The following is a 23,493-nucleotide window of genomic DNA, read 5'->3' as shown; positions in this document are numbered from 1 at the left end:
TCAGATGCTGCAGAGGTGGCAGTACAATAAGGATTCAGAAGGACATTTAGCAACCAGAAGGTCATTCATAGTTTTGTAGAGAGAGTGACTTAAAGTAGAGAAGGTGAGACAGATAACAGTGGGGTTTTATATGTGGACATGGAGACAAGAACATTAAATAATCTCTCAGTTATCTTGATTAAAAATGAAAGTGGGATAAGGGGTAGAGACCAAGGCACATGGAGTCCAAATGATTTGTTTGTTTGTTTGTTTGTTTAACTTTAGTGATGGAAGAAACTTGAGCAAGCTTGTGTGCTTGAGTGTCTGAAGTTAGCAAGAGAGGTGAGATCCATGACAAGACAAGCAAGCCATGCAAGTCTTTTTTGGACACTTCTCTAGTCCAGTAACATTTTAAAAGAGATTGTTATACTCCTAGAGTAAGTTTTCTCCTGACTTCGAAGGGATTAATATTTAAACATCAAAAGAGAAGACAATTTTATAAAAACATATATATTCATTTCTCTTTTCATATTCAAATACACTTTAATTTTATTCTTTGGAAGTATAAGGAAAACTTAGTCCCTCTACACCAAATAGTATTTTATATCTGGAAGTAATGAATAGAAGCCAGGAAAGAGGAAATTCTTTCTTTCTTTATTGAATCTAAAAACTCCAGGTAATGACCAGACTATTCCTAGAACTGGGTGGATGGTGCACAAAGAAACTTTGTTTTGGCATGAAAAGGCTCTGTTGAAATTGCTGTTTTTAAGTTAAAGAACTATGTTAACTTGGTTTCACGTCTAGGAAAGCATTGATACTTGCCAATTTTGAAAGACCAAAAACCTTTAGTGGGAAAAAGAAGTTTAAATGGTTGTGAGTAAAAATAAAGAATATATATTTTTTAAAATTGTCGAACTTGCATTACCTCCTGGTTTATAAGTGTTACAAGGAGTAATTTTGTTGCTCTATTTGTTAAATAGCTTTGAAGATGAAAAGTTTTTGGATTTTTTTAATCTATTTTGAAATCAGCTACATAAAAGGAACATGGCTTTCTGTGAATTAGCTGAGATGACGACAGCATCGTGTGGGGTAGGATTCCCAGTGGGGTTTAGTTTACGTAGGACACAACTGCTTTCTCCACTGCACACTACAGAGTGTTAGGGCAAAGCTCAGAATTAGTGCCAAAGTGTAAAATATGAACTTAGACTACCAAATGTATTCAGAAATGAACTTAACTGATGTTCACAGTTCAATTTTAATAAATAGAACCCATAATTCTCCATATCCTGTCTTGTTTTTGAGACCAATCCAAAGATTTGGTCTTGCTGTAAATGTAGATCTATCATCTACTATAGTTCAACAAACACTTATGCAAAAAAAGTATATATATAGTACAATCAAAATTTTAACAAAAATATTAGAACATTAAATAAGAAAAAACAATTCTACAACCTGATAAATAAATTTGTATAGGTCCCTTCTTCTTCCCCCTCAGCACATTTTTTCATACATACTTTTACATACTTATATTACATAAATACAATTTGTATTCTGTTTTTTATCTAACATTATAAGATATTCATTTGCATATTTTTTTCTACTTGAGGCATTAGATAGCCACATCTCATTGAGATCTTTTTCATTCTTCCTGGTTTAACTAAAAGGCCTTTCCTCCATTAACAGTCAAAATTAGTCTCCCCTGTGCTTCTCTGTCTGAACTGCGGTTATTTATGCCCATGTCTATCTCCCTGATAAACTGGAAACTTCTTGAAGACAGCAGTTTTTTCATCTTTAAATTCCCCATAGTAGAATTGCTGGTCGAGTACCTTGTCCATGGTAGGCACTGAATAGATATTTGCATATTGAATTGAATAAAACCAACTCATAGAATCATTTACAGCAAAGTGACATATTAAGAGGTTGATGTGAGAAGAAATGAACAAAGCCATAGGAAAATGCCAATAAACAGAGAGCAGAAGTGGCAATATTAATTTCTGATGAAGTAGAGATAGGATGTAAAAACAGCAAATAGGAAGAAGACTCTGAAGATATGAGTCATAAGCCTTTATGCACTGGGCAGTATTGCAGCTACATATATAAACCAAAAATTACTGGAAGTGCAAAGATAATTTGAAAAAAATAATAGTTATAGTAGGCGATTTTAACATTCCTCGTTCAGAGTCAGTTCAGGTAGAGAAATAATTAATAAGACCATAAAGGAATTATTTGAACAAGCCATCAAAGCTGTGGTTTAATAAAAATCTGTATGATTCTTAAATCTTACATCTCTTGATTAGAGTAAAAAAATATAATGTACTGTCTAAGAAACACTTTTAAGAAAGACCTGTTAATTGTCTAGAAATAAAAACCTTAATATTTTCAAATTAAGATTTTATAGTATACTTACACAATTTATAATCAAATAAAGGTTGCAAATAAATAGAAGGAAAAAGTTACTAAAAATTTTTTTAATTACATAAAAATTAAGAAACATTTAAAGAGGAAGTGAAAACAGATTATAAACTGCCTAGAAAATGACAGAACATTTCATATCCAAATTTTTGGAACATAGCAAAAACTATATTGATTACTAAAGAATAAAAGCAGAAAACAAAGGGACTAGGATTCATCTTAAGAAATTAGGAAAAATAATAAAATAAACCAGATGAAAGCAGAAAGAGGAAAATATGAAAGGTAAAAACCAAAAGGAAGGAAAACAAAAACAGCAATGCAAAGGATAAGCAAGCCCTAAACCTGGTTACCTTAAGAAATAAAAGATAAACTCTTTTAAGAGCATGATTTAAGGATAAAAGAAAGTAAAAATAGACAAGATGAGAAAAGAGAAAACCACAGAGAGTAAGAAAATAGAATATTTAATGGCAACAGAAGTAAAAACTGAGGAAATAGGGGCTTTCCTAGGAAGAAGACATACCCTAATGTCTTCGATGGTAACTGGCTCATTCAGGTTTTCTACTTCTTGGATTAATGTTGGTACTTTATAACTCCTGGAACCTTTTTTTCTTTTTGTTGTTCTTTCTTTCATTTTACTAGGGTTGAGAAACACTGTTTTCCCTCCCAGCCACACCACACCTGCTTGACGGCTTTGGTTTCTGAGTGTCATACTTTCAAAAACCAACACATCTAGGAAAAAAGAAAGGCTTCAGACAATAAGTGAGAAGAAGTTAGAGAAATGGGTGTGTTTACCTTGAAAAGTCTGAAGGGAGATGGTAGCTGTCTTCTAGTATTTGAAGATCCATTACCAAGAAAAGTGGGTAAACACGTCTTATAGGACCCCAAGAGAAAAGTAAAAAACACCTTGTTGTGTACAGGGAACAAATCTGAGTAGGTGCTAGATGACTCCTCTGGGCCAAAATGTCTATTTTGCAGTATTTTTTTTTCTGAATCTATTACCTTAAATTTGCCAGTGCTTGAGTCAGTGGCATTGGTCTGCTTACTCACCAGTTTCCAAAAAGCACCTTGTATTTGTAAAATTTCACTTTTCAGAGTTGTTAAGTGAATTTACTATGATTGTTTTCTATAACTAAACCACCAATGGCTTTTGCCTTTTGGCATTTTAAAGATATTTCTGCATATTTTAAAGGCCAGGAGAAAATGACCCATCAAGAAGGAGAGAGAAGTTATAAAAGGTGTCTTGTGGGTTCTGTAAATTGTTTAAAACTTAAAGTTGTTTCTTAAACTAGTACCTGAAATTTTCACTTGTTCCTTTTTACTGAAATTGAACATATAAGTTTGGTTTTTTGTTTGTTTGTTTGTTTTTTAAGGCTTTCCTCTCCCACTAGAGTAATGCTAATTATTACCCTGTGGTACTGGTTCAACTAAAAATATTTCCTATGTCATTGCACTACTGTGAACTATATATTTACATTTCTGTAACTATATCTCTGAACTTCCAACTTGGTTAACTTTATAAGAATCTGGGGGTGTTTTTCACGTAAAGGTATGTACATATAGTATGTACTTTTATTTATATTTCTTTCAATATATGCTTTTGGAGGGAGAACACTGAATTATGAATGGAATACTGAATTATGAATGATTGTAGAATTCAAAATGTTCTTAAAAAGGAAGCATAACAGTTAATTTCTAAAATTAATTTTTTTGAAATGCTGCTTTCTAAATATTAAAGAAGATAAATATTAGCAAACTTGTATTGAGTATTCCCTGTCAGCCAGGTACTGTTCCAAGTGTTTTACATAAATTAACTCATACCTCTCTAATCAACCCCATTTAATTGGTATAGTCTCATCCCAGTTGTACAGATACCAATGCTGGAGACGGAGAGATTAAGGAGAGTATATGATTAAGGGGCAGAGCCAATTTGATTTTAGACTCTACTCTTTTAACTGCCACATGCTGTAGCTTTTTAAGCTAAAGCTGTGGCTTTAGAGAGCTTTACTAGAACTTTGTTCTTTTTGTAAATAAGTTAGAGCACACCTTGGAATTTAAAATTTTATAAAATTTAAAATTTTATAAAATTATAAAATTCTAGAAGAGATACTTAAGGTGAATTAGTCCATCTCCAAGATAGTTAGTTGTATATGTCCCTGGAACTCAAGGACACACAGCACATAAAACAGCACCAGGATCTTGTATGTGATTTCCATTTTAGAGTTCTTTTAATAAAGTATCTGTGTACTGTCTTTATTTTATGAATGTAAAAACTTTTAATATCTGATTTAGATTGATGCAAAAAGAAAGTACAGAATATTTAAACAAAATAAATTCATTTTTTCTTTTAGAAATTTTTTCTCTCTAAAGTATAATCAAACATCTAGTCTGTTTTAAAAATTCTGCCTTTAAAAAAGTGAATTTTATCATAGTTAAATAAATATGTACTCATTCTGTTTAGCTGAGCACATATTACACATTTATCTTTCAGTCTAAATAGTTTATTCAGGCTGGGCATGGTAGCTCATGCCTGTAATCCTAACACTTTGGGAGGCTAAGGAGGGGGTATCACTTGAGGACAGGAGTTTGAGACTAGCCTGAGTAAGAGCAAGACCCTGTCTCTATAAAAAATGCAAAAAAAAGTTAGCCATGAGTGATGGATGGCACATACCTATATTCCCAGCTACTTGAGAGGCTGAGGCAGGAGGATCGCTTGAACCCAGGCATTTGAGGTTACATGAGCTGTTACGATGCCACTGCACTTAAGCCCAGGCAATACAATGAGACCCTGTCTCAAAAAAATAAATAAATATTCAGTAATTTGCATCAAAAAATCCCTTCATACTAATATTCTTTAGGGATTGAGTAGAATTTAGGAGTTGTCTTCTCAAAGAACCAAGATAAATTATTGACTCCTAAAATATTGTTTGCTTACCATCTATTAATACATCTCAAAATGTTTTTCAAGGAAAAAATAGGATTGTATTTATGATTCTTTTCAATAATTAAGGAAGAAACATTTATTGCCCTTTTGAATTCCCAAATCTGAATATGCTGTCTACCTACTAAATAAAGCTTCATAATTTATCACAAATTATTTTTTCTGTCCCTCTTTGTTTCCATATTCACTGCAGTGTTTCAAATTTGTTTAACTAACTGTCCAGTGAAGGGAAAATTGGGACTGATAATTAAAAATACAAGCATTTGTGATCTAGCAATTTTTTTGATTCTTAATTTTGATTTAGGGAATTTATCTTGGACACATGTATGCATATATGATATATGTACACGGTTATTCATTGTAGCATTATTTGACATAGCAAAACATTAGAAACAATCTAAGTGTCCATCGCTGTGGGAAATAAGAGTGATTACAGTAAAGTGGAATACTAGGCAGTGATTAAAAACAAAAGACAAGAAAATTCTTTCAACTCTAAGCGATATAGATACAGTACAAAGAAAACCGCACTTAGGCACATCAAGTAAAAGTGCCAAATACCAAACACAAAGTAATAAGAAGCAAGCCAGAGGAAAAAGGCATTATACTTTCTCATTGCATGGTGATGTGAAAATATCTCCAAAATATATTGTTAAGTAAAGGCAGCCAAGTGAACATCATTTGCTAACATTTCGGTTAAAAGGGGGACAAAATAAATATATTTGCATTTCTTGTATACATTTAAAATGTTTCTGGAAGGAAACAGCAGCCATTTTGTGGAATGAGTGGAGAAAAGAAGACAGTTGTAAGAGAAACTTGTTAGTTGTATATCTACTTTGTACGGTTTTGTTTTTGAACTATGAGAATTTATGACCTTATTTAAGAAACTGAGTTAAAAATTTTTAAATTTCCATAAGTGGATAAGGGAGCATGAAAATTCCAATAGTAAGGAAGGAAGAAAGAAGTTTAAGTAATTTAAAAGGTGATTAGATGCAGAAAAATACATTTGGACTGGTTTCATAAAGCATTAATACCACATTAATAATATAGTTATTATTTTAACTATTTAAATATTATTTTAGTGAATCTTTAAGTACTGTGAGAACTCTTTTCTTTCAAAATGACATGTCACTGTGATTTTAATGTGCTTTTCTCTAATGATCATGAAGTTGAACACACTTTCATATTACTGGTCATTTGGACATCATCTGTTGTGAAGTTACCTGTTAAGTCTCTTGACCATTTTTCTGTTGGGTTGGTTGTCTGCACTTTTCTTACCATTTTGGAGGAATTCTTTTTATATTTTCTAGATACACAAAACTTGTCATTTATTTATTACAAATATCTTCTCACACTTTGCATCTCTACTCTCTTAACAATATCTATTGGTAAACAAAGGTTTAAATTGTATTTAGTCCAATTTATCAAATTTTTATGGTATTTTTAATGTTGGATATAAGAAATCTTTCCCTTCCTCAAGGTCATAAAGATATTCTTCTCGATCATCTTTAGAGGCTTTATTACGTCACCTTTGATATTTTAGCTACAAATACCAGGTTTGAGGTAGGAGTCAAGACTAATATTTTTTAATGGATATTTAAGAGACTCAACACAATTTTTTGGAAAAAACCATCCTCCCACTGCTCTATAGTGTCAATACATGTAATGTCCATAATGTCCGTAATATTAAGTGGTTTTGTTCTGTACTCTTTCTTTTCCGTTGTTCTATTAGCTATTATCTATTCTTGTGCCAGTGTCACACAATTATAATTCCTATAGCTTTATAATTAGCCTTGTATCTTGGTAGAAAAAGTTTTGCTACTTTGCTTTTCTAGATCAAGAGTATTTTATCTTAGTCCATGGAGGCTGCTATAACAAAATATTATACCATAAACTGGGTGGTTTATAAACAACAATTTACCAACAAAAGCACCCTACTGAAGTTTTCTATTTGGGAATGTGCCTTTTTCCTCTGGTTGCTGCTTATTTGTGTTTGGTATTTAGTACTTCTACTTGATGTGCCTAAGTGTGGTTTTCTGTATTTATCTTGCTTAGCATTGAGAAAATTTCTGGAATTTTGGGCTTGATGTTTTTCATTTTTTAAAAAAATTCAAAGACATCTAGCATAGGGCTCTATAGTAGCTGCTGAGTAAACAGAAAAGCATATGTGTCAGTAGAACAGCCACTTTCATAAAATCACTGATGAATAAAGTTATGGGGACATCAATGAATCTGAAATGCATCTGCTTCTATGGTTCTCTATAAAGTAATTACTGCACACAAAGTACATGGAACTGTGTTTTGCATGTAATAAGTGCTTTGTATGTTTCCTTATTGTTATTGCTTTTGTTATGGTATTGTCTTCTCTGCTGTATTAACATATTTCCATTTTTCAGAACAGAGGAAGTCTAAAATCCCCTGGTATCAAGTGAACAAAAAAACAAAGCACCCTGTAAATTATCATGACCAATACTTAAAACCAAGATCAAAGTCGTAAGCTATACATTTGGTAAATTGAGCTTTGAAGCCCAAGAATTATACCTTTCTCTGTCCTTTTCTTTGGAGGATTTAATTAATTAATCTGCCACTTTTCCAGAGGTCTCCCTCACCTGAGTCATTAATTACTTTTGAGTTCTCCCAGGTGACAAATTAGCCATCTAGCTTGAGAGTTAAGTGGATAATGGTGTCTCATACCAACACTTTGTAGATTATTTTAGAGTTAAGCAATTTTTTCTTACAAGAATGGACATGCTCTTGTTCAGAAGAATTGGAGAGCATATTTTTCAGTGATATAAATAATGATATTAGCATTGAAAACACAGAACTGCAAAGTATCTTTAAGTATATTAAGTACATATAATCCTGTGAACAGAAATTAGATGACATGTCATTTAAAATGTTAACTAGATACTAAAAAATTGACATTTGGGGAGATATATAGTATCATGGTTATTTTTTTTTTAAATTCTTATTTTTTTAGACCCATACAGAAGTATTTATGAATGAAATGACATGATGTCTGGTGTTTGCTTCAAAATAATATGGGAGGGCCATATGCGACAGGGCACATTGACCATAAGTTGACAATTGTTTAAACTGGAGAATGGCTATTTAAAGATTTATAATACCAAGCTGCCAACATTTGTGTATGTTTATAATTATCCCTAATAAAAAGTTTTAAAAACATTCGATAAATATTAAATGATTTTAGTATCATCGAATCCCAAGTTACAGGAAGAGGATATCAACACTACTTTAATTGCTACATTCTCAAGTTCCATGAAGACAGGATTCATGCCTTAGTCTACTTTGTGTCATGGGCCTGTTGTATTGTAGAAGCTCAGTATGATTTTTTTTGGATGTATTAATGATCTTTGTTCTTATTATTGTAAAAAATTTTCAGTGAAAAATTTTCAGCAAATTTCATATACTCGTGTAAACTATATTTAATTAGAAAATTTTCAGTAAGTAGCACCAGTCATCAAGCTATTTACGTCAAAAAACTAAAATAACCCTTGATTTCCTCTCTTTACTTAATCACCAAATCTCATTGGTTACACTTAAAAGAAGACATACAAATGGCTAAAAAGTATATGAAAAAGTGCTTACCATCACTAATCATTAGGGAAATGCAAATTAAAGCCACAGTGAGATATTATTTTATACCTGTGAGGATGGCTAATTATCAAAAAGATAAAAGATAAGTGTTGGGAAGGATGTAAAGAAAAGAGAACCTTTGTTGGTGGGATTATAAACTAGTGCAGACATTATGGAAAGCAGTATGGAGGAGCCCCCAAAAATTTAAAATAGAATTACCATATTATACAGCAATCCCAGTACTACATGTTACCCAAAGGGAATGAAATTAGTTTATTGAAGAGATACCTGCATTCCCATATTCATTGCAGCATTGTTCACAATAAGCAAGATATGGAAACAACCTAAATGTCCATCAATAGATGCATGAATAAAGAAAATGTGATATATATACACAGTGAAATACTATCCAGCCTTAAAAGGGAAGGAAGGAAATCCTGTTATTTGTGACAACATGGATGAGCCTGGGTACCACATGATCTCACTTATATATGGAATCATACAAAGCTGAACTCATAGAAGCAGAGTAGCATGGTAGTTAGCAGGGACTGGGTTGGGGGAGGCATTGGGGAGATGTTGGTCAAAAGATACAGAATTTCGGTAAGGAAGAATACATTCAAGAGATCTGTTGTACAACATGGTGACTATAGGTAACAATATTGTATTTGTGAGCTTGAAAATTGCCAAGAGAATAAATTTTAAGTGTTCTCACCACAAAAAAATAGTACTTGAGGTAATGCATATGTTACCTAGCTTGATATAACTGTTCTACAACATATTTCAAAACCATAAATATGTATAATTTTCATTTGTAAATTTTAAGAATTTCATTGGTTTCACTTCCCAAATACAAGCCACATCTAGCCACCACTTGCTGCATAGTTGAGTTGTCTGTCATCTACCGCCTGGGCAGCTGTCGTGGCCATATGTCACTGGTCGAGATAGTGACTGCAATCCAGACTGCCATTGTTCTCCCAAGCTTCATTTTTGTTCCTCTACACTCCATTCTCTAAGAAGAGCCTGAATGATTTGTTTTAATGTAAATCAGGCCATGTCCCTCCTACTTTTAAAACCAGTGATTCATAGTGAACTTAAAATACAATCCAGACTTCTTATCATGGCCAGGAAGGCCTGTCTGATCTGTCTCCCACCTTACTCTCCAACTTCATCTCATACCATTCTCTCCCTCACTTGGGATGTGTTTGGGTCACTCAGTTCCGTGCTCTGAACACAGGCATATTAGGGACCTTATGCTCTGGGCCATTGTCATTGTTTCCTTTGTTTGTGGTCCCTTCCCCAAGTTCTCTGCATGACAGGCCCTTTACTTCTCAGCTCAAGCTGTCACTTCCTCAGAGATACCTGCCCTGTAGTTCCTTCATAACACAGGTTACCATCTGCCTTGTGTTTTTACTTGTTTATCATCCATTTCCTCCAGTGGAAGCCCTACGTGTCTGTCTCCTCTCAACTCTCCATAAGTTCATCATAGTGTCTAACTGGTAAAAACCACATTTCACTGGAAATCTAAGATGGGATCAGTTGTAGGATGCAGTATTAGATTATGTGCCACCAAGAAAGTAAAAACACTGTAAATTAAACCATGGTACAATGCTAGCAAATACTGATTATAAAACAATCTTGACTTTTAAGATATTAAAATGTATTTTTAAAAGGCATTCTTCAATTAATGGAATATATACCTTGTTAAATAAATACACTCCTCTTAATCATGATTACTTGCTTACTAGTGATCGTTTGAGGAAATTAGTCTGAAAAATACATACATGTAGAGGCCAAAAGATTGCACAAGTCACGAGAAACACTATATTGTGAAAAAGAAGATAACATTAGTATGAAGAAGTATGAGTAATTGAAAGACATGTATGAGTAATTGTTTCAAACTGCCAATTACTGGTTTACCAGCAGTGATTCAAATTCTGTAGATCTTGAGTGGGCCAGGAAACTTGAATTCTCAACTAACATTTTAAGAACCTCATATGCAATTGTCCTGTCTCCTGTCCTATACTGTACAAGGAGGGAAGACAGAAAAGATAGGGACAGATATTGATTGGTAGAGTTGACAGTGGGAAAATATGGGAATATGCATCTGATTGCTGCTATGTGTTCAATAAAATATGAGGTCATGGGCTCAGTATAGTAGGGGAGAGGTTTTGGAACTTTGAGAAAGAAGAGAAGGTATGGCATAGTCAATACAGAGAGTATGAAAGCAAGAGGAAGTAATATGTTCTACAGGAAAAAAGAAAGGCTTGCAAACAGATTTGAGAAACTCTGAAGTACAAGACAAGGTGCTTGGTTGGGTGTTGGATGATGTCCCAATGTGATGGAATAATGAACACCCACTACTAAAGGAGTAGCAAGACAGCCTGTCCCACTGCGCTGCCTTGGGTTGGTCTAGTCCCTAAACTACATTCCATTCCATAAGATCTGACTATTCGTGGGTGGCTGTGAAATTGCTGCTTCCATTGTTACCATTTATATAGTTAAAATAAATAAACTCATAGGTGAGGGAAGCTGGATTCAGACACTGACTTGGGAGGAAAAATTCAGGCTTTTAACCACTAAAGTGTGCTACTGCTCCCCAATTAATAAGAGCTTCTCAAGGTGGCCCAAATGAACCACTTTTTTGTGGGATGAAAAGAAGCTCTTTCACATGCTGAAAACTGAATACTTTTCTATTTTTATAGGAAAAAGTTCAGACTCCTATGACACTTTCATATTGTGCTCTTGTGCTCTGGTCCAAGCTCCTCTGCACAGCCTCATCTTTCCATATGCACACTTTGTGGCCCAGGCTTACTGCTCATCTTTAAGCACCCCACCCCAGGGCTGGGATCTTTAAGTTCAGATGCAGGTGCATTTGGCACTATATAAGTTGGTCCATTTGGGTTGTGTTAGTGTGTTCTGTTCTCTTATTACCACCAGGCCTTTGCCTATGTTGTCTTTTCCGTGTGCTTGGAACACCTTTACCCTTGTTTGGCTAAGTCCTACAAATCTTAAGGTCTCACTTGAAACCTCACTTCTTCTAGGAAGCTTCTTCTGAACCTACCAAGTTCGAGGTTGCCATTTCCCTGTATCCTCCCGTGATACCCTGCACTCACCTCTTTGTGTCCTGATTGCCTATTACTGATAGGCACCTGCAAAGCATCAACACCTAACGAAGTACCTGGCTCAGAATTGGGCTTGATAAATGTCAACAGAATGTTAACCACTTCGGTACGAGCGTTGACTATAGTCGACAGCCACAGACGAATGCGCACAGCGACTTTAGCCAACGGCCATGATATGAAGGTGCACAGCTGAGCGTAGACTTTAGCGTTAATAACAAAACTTCTACAACAGTACTCCGAATCCAGGCAATACAACCCTTGTACTGCATCAGAAGATCTCATGCGTTTTAGAGAAATATTTTCCAGCACCTTACAATAGTGATAAAACAAAAAGGAAAAATCCATTAAGAAGATGTATTGTATGCTCAAAAAAATAATAAAAGATGTAGTACTGGATACTATTGTAAACAATGTACTGTGGCCCTTTGTGTAGCCCCATGCTTCGAAATTTATCATACCAAAGAATAAAATTTATCATAATATTCAAAAACTTGCCTTATTTCTTTATGATATGAATGAAATAAAACTGTAATTTTGAATTGACTTTTCTAATTTTTCATTTATCAAAATAAAATTGTGAACATTTAAAAATGACGTAATGAAAACATATATGTATATGTTACCTATTCTGATTTACATTACAAGTAAAGCTGCCTGTAAAGTAAAATAAGCTTTCAGTGCTTTAAAGCTTTCCTCATCACACAAGAGCAAAATGGATTCATGGTCAATGCACAGCACAAACCATCATGCAGACTATGGGCAAGGTTTTGAGGCTGGTGAGCACCGTACCAAAGTGGTTAAAAGAGGAAACATTTAATCATTTTTCACATGTCTTAGTTATATACTTCATTAAGCCAGGTTCTTATTTTGGTACATAGGAGTTTTTAATCTATATGAAAATCTCAGAAGGACTCTTCTTGAGGCATAACTTTTAAAAAATTATTATGAATCGTAATTTGGGTTATAATAACATCATAACACTGTAACATGTAACAATAAAATCTGATTGTCACTGTGAGCAGACTCATCAAAAAAAGTAGAAAAATTGGGCAAATATTTTTTAAAAGCCTCTCTGGCCCATGTTTTGTATAATAGTAGCATGAAATTCTGCAGCCATTTATACTTTCAACAGGTCAATACTAATAAGGTGGTTTATTCAAACCAGACTCTTCCATTTCATTATCCATTTAGCTCATGTCCTTTACTGGTATTAAACATGTCATTCCCACGTATCCTTCAGCCTGTAACTTCTTAACACTTTTCCTCAAGTTTGTGCCAGATAAAGAGCAAAGTTAAAAGTTACTATGAATTTAGTTTTTTTTTTTTTTTAAATGGCTCTCTGTGGTGATGTTTTTCTTTCCCCAGACTGTGTGGCTTTCTCCCATTACTGCCTGAGTCTTCATAGAGTGCTTTTCTCATGCAGGTGGATGTGTTTTGATTTCTCAGAAAGGCAGACTCATCCAAGCGGAAAAGAAAGATTTAGCACTGTTTTCCATTTGGAGTGTTGAGTGCCTCCCTTTACTACATTAGAAAGGACAGAAAGAGATTATGATGCCAAGAAGATAAAGAATTAATGTTCACTCCTTATGGAAAATATTCTAGCTACCTCTTATTTCAAAGTGGTGCATATTCTTCATCTTTTAAAGATTAGTTGTGTCTACACTTTGTGCTTCAATCTTTTACCATAATCTTTAATACTAGCCATATCTGAATGCTAAATGTAGCATTCAAGTATATGCTCTCTTCTCTCCTAATCTATCTCTGTGGTCCTTTGCATGCATTAATTTTGTAAATTACCTCCTTAGCAACCAAATCTCGTAAGGATTTTTTTTTTTTTCGTTTTGTGTTGCACTGTTGTAGTTGGCTTAATTTTCTTACTTGTTCCTGTGATTTTGCTGACATAGAAACTACTTCATGTTCTTGACAGGAAGGGTCAGGGGAAACAGTTATTTTTGGTAATGGTTTTTAAGCTACTAGATATTATACTTTACAAAATCTCTCTTTTTTTCCTTTTAAAGTAATAAAACGTGCCTGAAGTTTAGTGTTGAAGCATTCTGTAGTGAGGCTGAAAATCCGAAACACCTTTCAGCTGGCACGTTGTCCAAATGCTGTCTCACCCTGCAGTTCTTGTAGTCGGCACGTCTTCTGAACGTAGTTTCACCCTGCCAGTTTCAGAAGGATGGGATGAAATTTGCTTCTTTGGTGAGCCTGTGGCTTAGGCCCATTAATGTTCACAAATACAATGATCAGAGAAGACTTAAACGCCCTATAAATCGTTTTGGAGACATTATATAATGATAGACATTTTAGTACTGCCTAATACAGGTATCAAGGCAATTACCATTCATTATGTTATCTTAAGAAATTATAGTTAGTCCTTTACTGCGGTCATGGTCATGAAATAAGCAGTAATGATGCTTATACACATACAGACACACACACACAAAGAAACTTAATAACCAATGTTTTTTTTTTTTCTTCCATCTGCTCTTTCACACAGGTACAACTTGGCCAAGTAGAAATCAAATGCCCTATCACGGAGTGTTTTGAATTCTTGGAAGAAACAACTGTTGTCTATAACTTAACACATGAAGACTCCATCAAGTATAAGTACTTCTTGGAACTTGGCCGTATTGATTCCAGCACCAAGCCATGTCCTCAGTGCAAGCACTTTACAACCTTCAAGAAAAAAGGACATATTCCCACCCCTTCCAGATCAGAAAGCAAATACAAAGTAAGCGCATTCTCCAGAGTTGCGGGTTAGATGTCACATGATGGGAGAAGCCAAATTAGGTCAACTTGTGGTGGGCATTGAGGGGGCTTCCTTCCTTTACTAGAGCCAAAGGTGAGCATCTATCAGCTGTGATTCTGAAAACCTGTGGTTTGGGGAGACTGATGATAAGAGAGTACTCTCAAGGATGTTATTAAAGTTTTTCCTTTGACTTTAAACATGTTGAAAATTCATCTGGTAACCTCATTGAGAGGCTAATCTTCAGAGTAATAGTCATTACTATTATCAGATACTAAGGCTTTTTTTTTTTTAAGTGTAAGCATGAGTTTTTCAGTGGTCCCAATGTAAATCTCCCCTAGCCCTGACTATAAGTGAAAATAGTATAAAATGGTATTCTTTCATTTATTTAGCAAATATAGAATGCCAGTATATATGCTAGGCAGTGTGCTAAGTTTGGGGGATATGAGCAAATGTGATATAGTCCCTGCGTCAAAAAAGTCTAATGAAGGTATAAGAGACATGTTAGAAAATGACAGTTCAAAATGCTTAGAAAAACAAAAAACTACCAAAACTCTGTACAAAGGGTGCTTTGACGACGCTCAAAGGAGGGATAGGTACTAGGATGTCAGGAATGTCTTCACAGAGGAGGTGCTGTTCTCCAGGCAGAGAAATGGGGAGAGCATTTCTGAGCAAAGAATCAGTCAATGCCTAAGCTGTGAGTCTGGGGCCAGGCATACTAGAAACAGCTGCCTCTAGAACTGGTGGGGAGAGAGTAGGGGAGAGGCAGCCGTTCAGGCAGGTGCGAGTGGGTCTTGTTGAGTCTTGTACACTGCGTGCAGAAGTTTGGATTCAATTCCATAGGCATTAGGGAAATATCATTCTGGCGGCGCTCACAACAGGATGAGACTGAAACTGGGAAACCAAGGCAAAACTGTGGCAACAGATCATTGAGTCACAGCCCTGAACTACAGAATTACCTGGAGAGCTTGTGGACACACCAGCACCCCTGGGGGCCCACCCCAGGACAATTGTCTTGCAAATATTTGAGGCTCACCAGGTGACCAATGTACAGCAGAGTAGAGAACCTTCACAGTAAATGAAGCAGAAAACCAGTGAGGCTGTGGCAGTAGTTTTCATCCTTGTCATTACAGCAAAATGGCAGGATGAAGTGGTTTCAAAGGCTGTTTGAAGTCATCTCCATGTAAGGTAAGTTTTTGTCCATGCTCTGTGTCTTGGAGGCAGTGGTCGCTACATTACTCATCCTGTAGTTTTGAGGGGACTGTGGTTTAGCAAGTAGTTTCCTCAGCTGTTGGAATAATGAGCTATTATATTTACAGTTTAGTCAAAGCTTCTCAATGAGTCATCGCTCTTTGAAACTACTTGACTCTCATAGTTTTTTAATGTATGGTTTTTGTGCAGGCTAGTCTCTTTAAAGTATAACTGTTAGAAAAAAAACCTCTTTTTCCTTATGTAAAAAGTATCATTTTCAAGGATACAAAATTGTATAACTTAAACTTCTACCCTATAGTAATGCTGAATGCTGACTTAACATCAATAGAATACTTTTATTCGATGCTATATAACCTTAGGTTATTTTAAGTCATTTTTATTTCTATTGTATGTTTTCAGGAAATTAATAGCTTTAGAAGGACTTGTTATTCCATAAATCAGGATATTAGACTTTTTTTCTAAATAATGTTTAGAATTAGATACATATAAACTCAGACTATACTAATTTTTGAATTTGTGATAATTAAAATTTATACAAAATTGAATCAAAGTGGAAATAATTGAGTAATTTATAAATGTGTTGTTCTGAAGAAATGAGTAAAAGGAGGTATAATAGTACAATTATGGCAACGTAAACTGTTGGATTTCATCCAAAAATCACATTGTGATGAGCATAATTTATCACAATGTACATGTATTAAGAGTGAAATATGTAGAAATTGACGTATATAAGATCTTATATTTGTATAATTTTGAGTGAACCAAGAATCTTCTGATACCATTTCCCAATGTCATGCTTCCTCCAATCAAAATCTTAAATTTAGTAAACGCAACTGTTTTCTTTTGATGAGCAAAGGTAAAGAAAATTTGCTTTGGGAGAGGTGGAATTCAATACAAAATAAATGTTGATGATGGAATTTAAAATCCTCCCCAGGGGTAGATGAGAGATGGAAATCTCAGTATACTGTAAAGTGAAAATATTGAACAAATTTGAGCAAGAGTAAAGCTACCACAGAATTTGAGGATGATTATTTTGTGTTGCTTTTCTTTACTCTTGAAGAAGAGAAGATCTGTAACAGAAGAGGTAAATAGTTTTCCTGTTCCCTGTTGTACAAGGGATGATTCAAACAATTCCTGAATCAATGACTTTTGCTACTTTTATATAATATTTATATAGCATTTCTCATCATTAAACATCACACTCTACATTTTTTTTTAAGACTATTCAAATGAAGTAGTGAGAAGGGAGGAAAGTAGTAGAACAAGGAGTTCAATCTGTAACTGACTGTAAACAATCAACTGAGATAACTCACTGCCTTTGGACCGGCTGCCACACTTACATTAACTATCTGATGATTTACATGCCCATACCTGTCTGGATATTATGGGTAAGGAGAGCACTAACATGGATACTCTGACAAACCAACAGTGGCATTCATGGCTCTAGAGAGCACCCTATACTGAGACCAAGATCTTGTTCTTTGTGGTGAACAGATAGACAATTTTCATTTTGCTGTAGTTTTTAAAATTCAGTTTCTCCAATAACAGAACCCACTTTCAGATTGGTGTAGTTTATCATAATTTTAAGAGGTGTGAATTTAAATACTTAAATGTAATAAAGTGAGACTCTGAGCAAGAGCGAGACCCCGTCTCTACTATAAATAGAAAGAAATTAATTGGCCAACTAATGTATATAGAAAAAATTAGCCGGGCATGGTGGCGCATGCCTGTAGTCCCAGCTACTTGGGAGGCTGAGGCAGCAGGATCGCTTGAGCCCAGGAGTTTGAGGTTGCTGTGAGCTGACGCTAAGGCACTCACTCTAACCTGGGCAACAAAGCGAGACTCTGTCTCAAAAAAAAAAAAAAATTTAAATGTAATAAATTGCATTGTAAGGCAACAAAAACAGGGGAAAAATGTTATTGCTAATGACTACCATTTCTGAGCAATTTAACATCTCTACATAATATTTACAGCCTTAAGTAGGTTTTATATCTATTGATAAAACACTCGTAATGTTTATTGTAATATTATTCTAAGTCATTGAGTTATGGTATCTTGATCCAGGATGTCACTCTTTGAGCATTTATTATGGCTTTTGTTGTCAATTCATAAGCACTTAATATAGCAGATTAAAATTGTTCAAAAATATTACAGCTATTTTATAGCTGAATGAGTGCTCCTTACATGAAGTTTAAGATCTAAAATATCATACTTGGGCTGGACATGGTGGCTCATGAGGCCTGTAATTCTAGCACTCTGGGAGGCCAGGGCAGGAAGATCACTGGAGGTCAGGAGTTCGAGACCAGCCTGAGCAAGAGTAAGACCCCATCTCTACTAAAAAAAAAATAGAAAGAAATTAGCTGGACAGCTAAAAAAATATATAGAAGAATTGAGCCAGGCATGGTGGTGCATGTCTGTAGTCCCAGCTACTTGGGAGGCTGAGGCAGAAGGATTGCCTGAGCCCAGGAGTTCGAGGTTGCTGTGAACTAGAATGACACCACGGCATTCTAACCCAGGGAACAGAGTGAGACTTTGTCTCAAAAAAACAATAAATAAAATAAAATATTATACTTGGGGGTTTCATTTATATGGGTTTTTGCAAAAACCACTTATTAAAATTTTCATACTCAGCAGATGAAAGAAGGGGTAAACACAATGTATCAATAAGCAATAACCAGAACTCTTAAGTCTCCATTTATCTCTGTAGGCCCTCACTCAACAACTCCATTCTGGCAAAAATTTGAGTAAATAGAGCTTTTCATTATGTTCTGAACATTGTCAACCTCATACTATATCAAATGGAACAAATGCATTCCTGAATTGAGAGATTTATGTTGAGACAACCTTGCCTTTGGTCAAATCCAGTCTTTTTCATTCATAAAATTTGTTTCTTCTTGTCACTGTAACTCTTGCCATGATTCCAAAAAGGCTTACCATACCATTCCTACAAGATTGACTTTGATTTCTAATTAGAAATTTAATATCTAACCTGGAAAGTTTCTATAATTTTTTAGTGCAACACCAACTGCATATCAATATAGGGAAGAAGTTAATGGTGAAAAAATTTAAAAAAATGTTGAAGTTGCTACACTAATGCACTCATGTGATGCCTGGAGACAGACACGTTACCCACACCCGAAGTTGTTCTCCATAGCAATTATCATCTGACATTTTATGGTGTATTTGTGTGGTTATTTGCTTAAAGTTTCTCTTTCTAACTGGTCTCTAGGAGGCTAGGTCCAGGCTTGCTTCATTCACTGCTGATAACCTGTGTCAAGCTCTGTGTCTGGTGGTGTATGCGTTAAAAATATATTTGTTGAAGGAACTAATAAGTGGGCCAATGTGTAAATAACAACGTGTATTGTAATAAATGTAGGAGGAAAAATACTTAGAGCATAGAAGAAAGAACAGGAGAGATTGGGAAGGTTTTGTTTGAGAGCAAACACATTAAACTCAGCCTTGAAATGTTGAATTTACCAAGGTGGAAAAGGTAGGTCAGAGCCCTGGCTTCACACTAAACACTCAGCCTGTCGCACCTTAGCTCTGTAACCTCAAGTACAGTTTTCACATCTTCAGACCTATGTCATAAGCATGTGGTAAAGATTAAATGAGATCACACACATATAAATCGCTTAGCACCAAGTCTGACACATAGTAAGTGCTCAACACATACTAGAAAGTATTATGGTTGTTGCCCTTATTAGGCAAAGAGAGCAGAACGAGCAACACTGGGTATTGAGAAGGGAATGGTGGAGTCATAAAGAATAGAGATGGAATAAAAGACGGGGTGATTGATGGATGGTGGGCAGAAAGGGGGAATGGAATTGACTATTTGGAGGAGCAGCAGGTGTGGGGAGGGGAAAATTAGTTCAATGTGAATGTATCGATAGTGTTAAGTTTGAAGACTCTTTTGGGCATCAAAGAGATGTCCAAAATATGTGGCTTGGGAGTGATCTGACAAAGAGTCATCAATACTGGGGGGTAGGGGATGGGATTGTCATTGAACTCACAGAAATGAAAAAAATATGCTTTGGGAAGTAGGGAAAGTGATAACAGTTCTTCATGGAAGAGAAGAGATACCTGCAAAGGATTCAAAATAGTTATTTTACTCATAGGAGTTTTACTGAGGTAGATGCAATTCTAGGTTTCATGATTATTCCAGATGTAGACTAAAAAATAATCCCCCTTTTCATATTGATTTGGAGTGAGAGTTGAAGGCCATGCACATCAACACAGGGAACATGTTACAGGGAATTCTCTTCTTGATTTCCTTGAGGCAAAACTAATAATAATATCCACTCTTCTTCCGATAAATGTTAAGCAGAAACTTGGTCTTGGTAATTTATACAATGGTGCTTTGATGTACCACAAGGTGAAAGATAAAAGCCAATAAAAATGTCCTGGAAAAACTCTTTGTATATTCTTACCTTCTTAGCATTCTTTTTTCTCCCTTGTAATTATAAACTCTTTGGGTGGAAATCATATTTTATAGAATGCACATATATTTTATTTCCTTGTGTGGTAAAATAATTTTTCTAAGTGCTTGAGGAATACAGTCAAATAAATAGGGTGTTCCTATTTGGTGTACTTTAAAATATGCTTAAGCTTTTTTCTGGTTGTTTTCCAAATGTAAAAAATGGTTAAAGCTTTTCCATGAAAGCATAATTAGTATGCTCCTTTGTTCTTATGTTTTTCCCTGACACCATCACTTTAAGTTGACAGTGTTTACAAATAGAGAATCCAGTGGTGCATCAGCCCTGCAAGGTCAGGTTAGTTTATGACACATTCTGATTTCTGTTGGAATTAATGCATCATCCATGTCAGGAGCCGATAGAAAACAAGTGTAGTTTCTTAAATGGTTGTTGTTGGCGTAGATTTATGACGGCGATAAAGACGATGTCGTCTAGCCCTGTTTAAAGAAGCCAGTTTAAAACAAAGGGTGTGTTATATGTTACCCTTGAAAAAATTTATAATACTCAGCTATGATGCAAGCCTACTAAATTTTATTGGAGTGCATGTCTCCCTCCAGTTACTAATGAGGTGCTTTGTTAAGTTGTTCTTTGTTAGCTTTCTTGATGTATAAATTAGCCGTAATAACATTTTTAAAGTTTTTACTTGAGCTTGAACTTCTAACAGCCAAATATCAGAATTTAGCTGATATTTTAGCCTACATCTGACCTTATTAAAAAAAAACTATAATAATTATAATAATCGAGGCTTACAGCTACCATAAATTGACCTGCAGTAGTATCAAGAACTGGTTTTTGCACTTCAGCAGATGGTCCCTTGGGTCTTCAGCACAAGAAACAAGTGAGGAATCATTTCTCTGTGTTGGCCAGTGGGATAGTGGGTTAAAGAAAGCCAAGTCTGGTGTTCATTATAAAATGGTCCAGAAGATATTCTAGAAAAAGTGGAGTTTGGACCTTGTATTAAAATATTTCTCATCTACCACCCTCTGTACTTCTACCTTTCCATATTTACTCTCTTAGATCTGTAAGAGAACCTAATGGGGCTGTCTACACAGCACATGAGTCCTCTCTACAGTATGCCTCCCAGGTGGCCAGTTAGGCTCTGAACACTTCCTTTATTAAGAAACTTCACATCTACAGAATCATTCTTTTCCGTTTTCAAAAGGCTCTAATGTGAAAGAATTCGTTGTTACCTTCAGGCCAGGGTCTGTCTCTCTCCTGCTTTCACTTAGTAGTTATAGAGACTATTCCCATTTCCTCCTATACACTGTGTAATCAAGTGGCCCTCCTGCTACTTTGTATGTACACTTTTTGTGAGATGTTAGCCTTACTGTGTTGTGTTCAGAACAAGGTGTCCTGTTGAAAACAGGATGATGCCACAGATTTCTGGCTAGAAGTTTGGGCTACACAAACCAGGCAGACTTTTCCAGTACCTTTTATATTCATTAGTGAAAAAACAAGTCCTCAGACAAGAAGTAGACTCAAATGCTTCTCTGGGCTTTGCTTTCTGGATTTAGAGGAAGAGTCTATAAATGCTTAAAAGTGTTTCCATGTGATAGGAGAAAGGTGGACTGTTATGAAACAGTCATGCTCAAATTAGGGAGAGAGTACTCTTTTCGAATAACTCCCATTCCCAAGTTTTGGCATGCTGTCCTAGGAAAGCATGCCTCCCACTTGAAATTAAAAGCTAGTATCACGGTAAATGTATTGTGCAATGAATAATGTGTTGCATATGTAAAAAGAGCCTGGAAACCAAATTTGAAGGAGGTCAGTAAGGTTATTTATGTGCATAAGCACTATATCTTGATACAGCTTATCTTGTCATGTGTTACTCTTTGCATATGTTATCTGCTTTTGGTCCCCAATCTTTAGTAAAGTTTCTCTTTCATTTTCCAGCTTTGTTTCAGTTGTGCTGTGAAAAATTAAGACAAAATTACTTGGCCACATTTGGGCTATGTTCAAGGGAGCCCCATGAAGCCCATATGTTACTGGTACATCCATGCAAGGAGAGATCCCCAAGTAGACAGTGAAATCTCAGAGAGTAATTCAATGCAAGAAGTCAAGCCATGTTTTCCCTTAAGGAGAATCTCCCTTCATTGCCACCACTCTGGCTTTAGGATTTGATGTTATAAGGGAACAGACAGTGCTTCCTTGAAGAATTTGAAGCCATGCATCAAAGACTCCTTTTCTCCGCTCTTTAACACCCTACATTTCTTCACATCTTCTCTTCAATAAAAGCATCTTCAGTTCTTTAAAAATCTTTTTATAATTACAAGACTTCCTGATTATTTACCATACTAGTTAGTTTCTTTAGGACACACCCTAGCCTGACAGCCATAATTTTTACATGTTTCATATGAGGAGTTTCTGGACCACAGCATATTTGGGAGACATGCCCGGATTATGGGAACTTATTGGACCCTGTTTCTTGGACACTTCTGCAAGGCTTAGGATTGAGCAAGCTGAAGTGACATCTCCATTTCAGCTACATTAGAACACTTGCTGTTTCCCCAGCACACCATGTGCTCTCAGGCCTTTGTGTGGTGGCTCAGGCTGGACCCTCTGCCCGAAGTGTTAACCCATCACATGTCCCAGTGACATCCTACTCACTGCTTATGACAACATATATCTTCCCGCCTGATCCGAAGCCTCTTTCTCATGGTACCCACTTGTCCAAGCTTCTACTCTAGCAGTTGTTAAGTGATTTTATAGCTGTTTGGGTTTACGAGGGATGTCCCAAAAGTATCCAGCCATTGTTAATATAACAATAAAATATAATATGGCTGGATACTCTCTGGACAGTGCTTGCATACATATCTGCCCCCAGTAAATTCCTTAAGGACAAGTATTTTCTATTTTTTTGTTGTTTGCCTAAAATCAGTATAATTAGTTCCTACTACTTGAAGGTGCTCAATAAATATTTGTTGAATGGGCAAATGAATCGATAAATGTGTTTCATTATTGAGTATGTGTTTAACCGGAAGTTCTAATAATTCAAATTCTTCTTGGAAAACTGAA

At 35.4% G+C, this 23,493-nt stretch overlaps 2 protein-coding genes across 2 annotated transcripts in view; both read left to right on the top strand.

Moving 5' to 3' along the window:
- TPD52L1 (TPD52 like 1) overlaps positions 1-23,493 on the top strand; it is a 377,442-nt gene that overhangs the window by 217,329 nt on the left and 136,620 nt on the right. The gene's annotated exons all lie outside the window — the stretch shown is intronic.
- RNF217 (ring finger protein 217) overlaps positions 1-23,493 on the top strand; it is a 109,223-nt gene that overhangs the window by 54,026 nt on the left and 31,704 nt on the right. Inside the window, exon 2 of the mRNA XM_012777520.2 lies at positions 14,546-14,779. Within this exon, the coding sequence (XP_012632974.2) occupies positions 14,546-14,779 (234 nt within the window). The remainder of the gene's footprint in view (positions 1-14,545; positions 14,780-23,493) is intronic.

The sequence above is a fragment of the Microcebus murinus genome, chromosome 5, assembly GCF_040939455.1.
Source record: "Microcebus murinus isolate Inina chromosome 5, M.murinus_Inina_mat1.0, whole genome shotgun sequence".
In the NCBI taxonomy this organism is placed as follows: Eukaryota; Metazoa; Chordata; class Mammalia; order Primates; family Cheirogaleidae; genus Microcebus; species Microcebus murinus.
The sequence above is the reverse complement of the archived record's forward strand: the minus strand, read 5'-3'. Positions and strand labels throughout refer to the sequence as shown.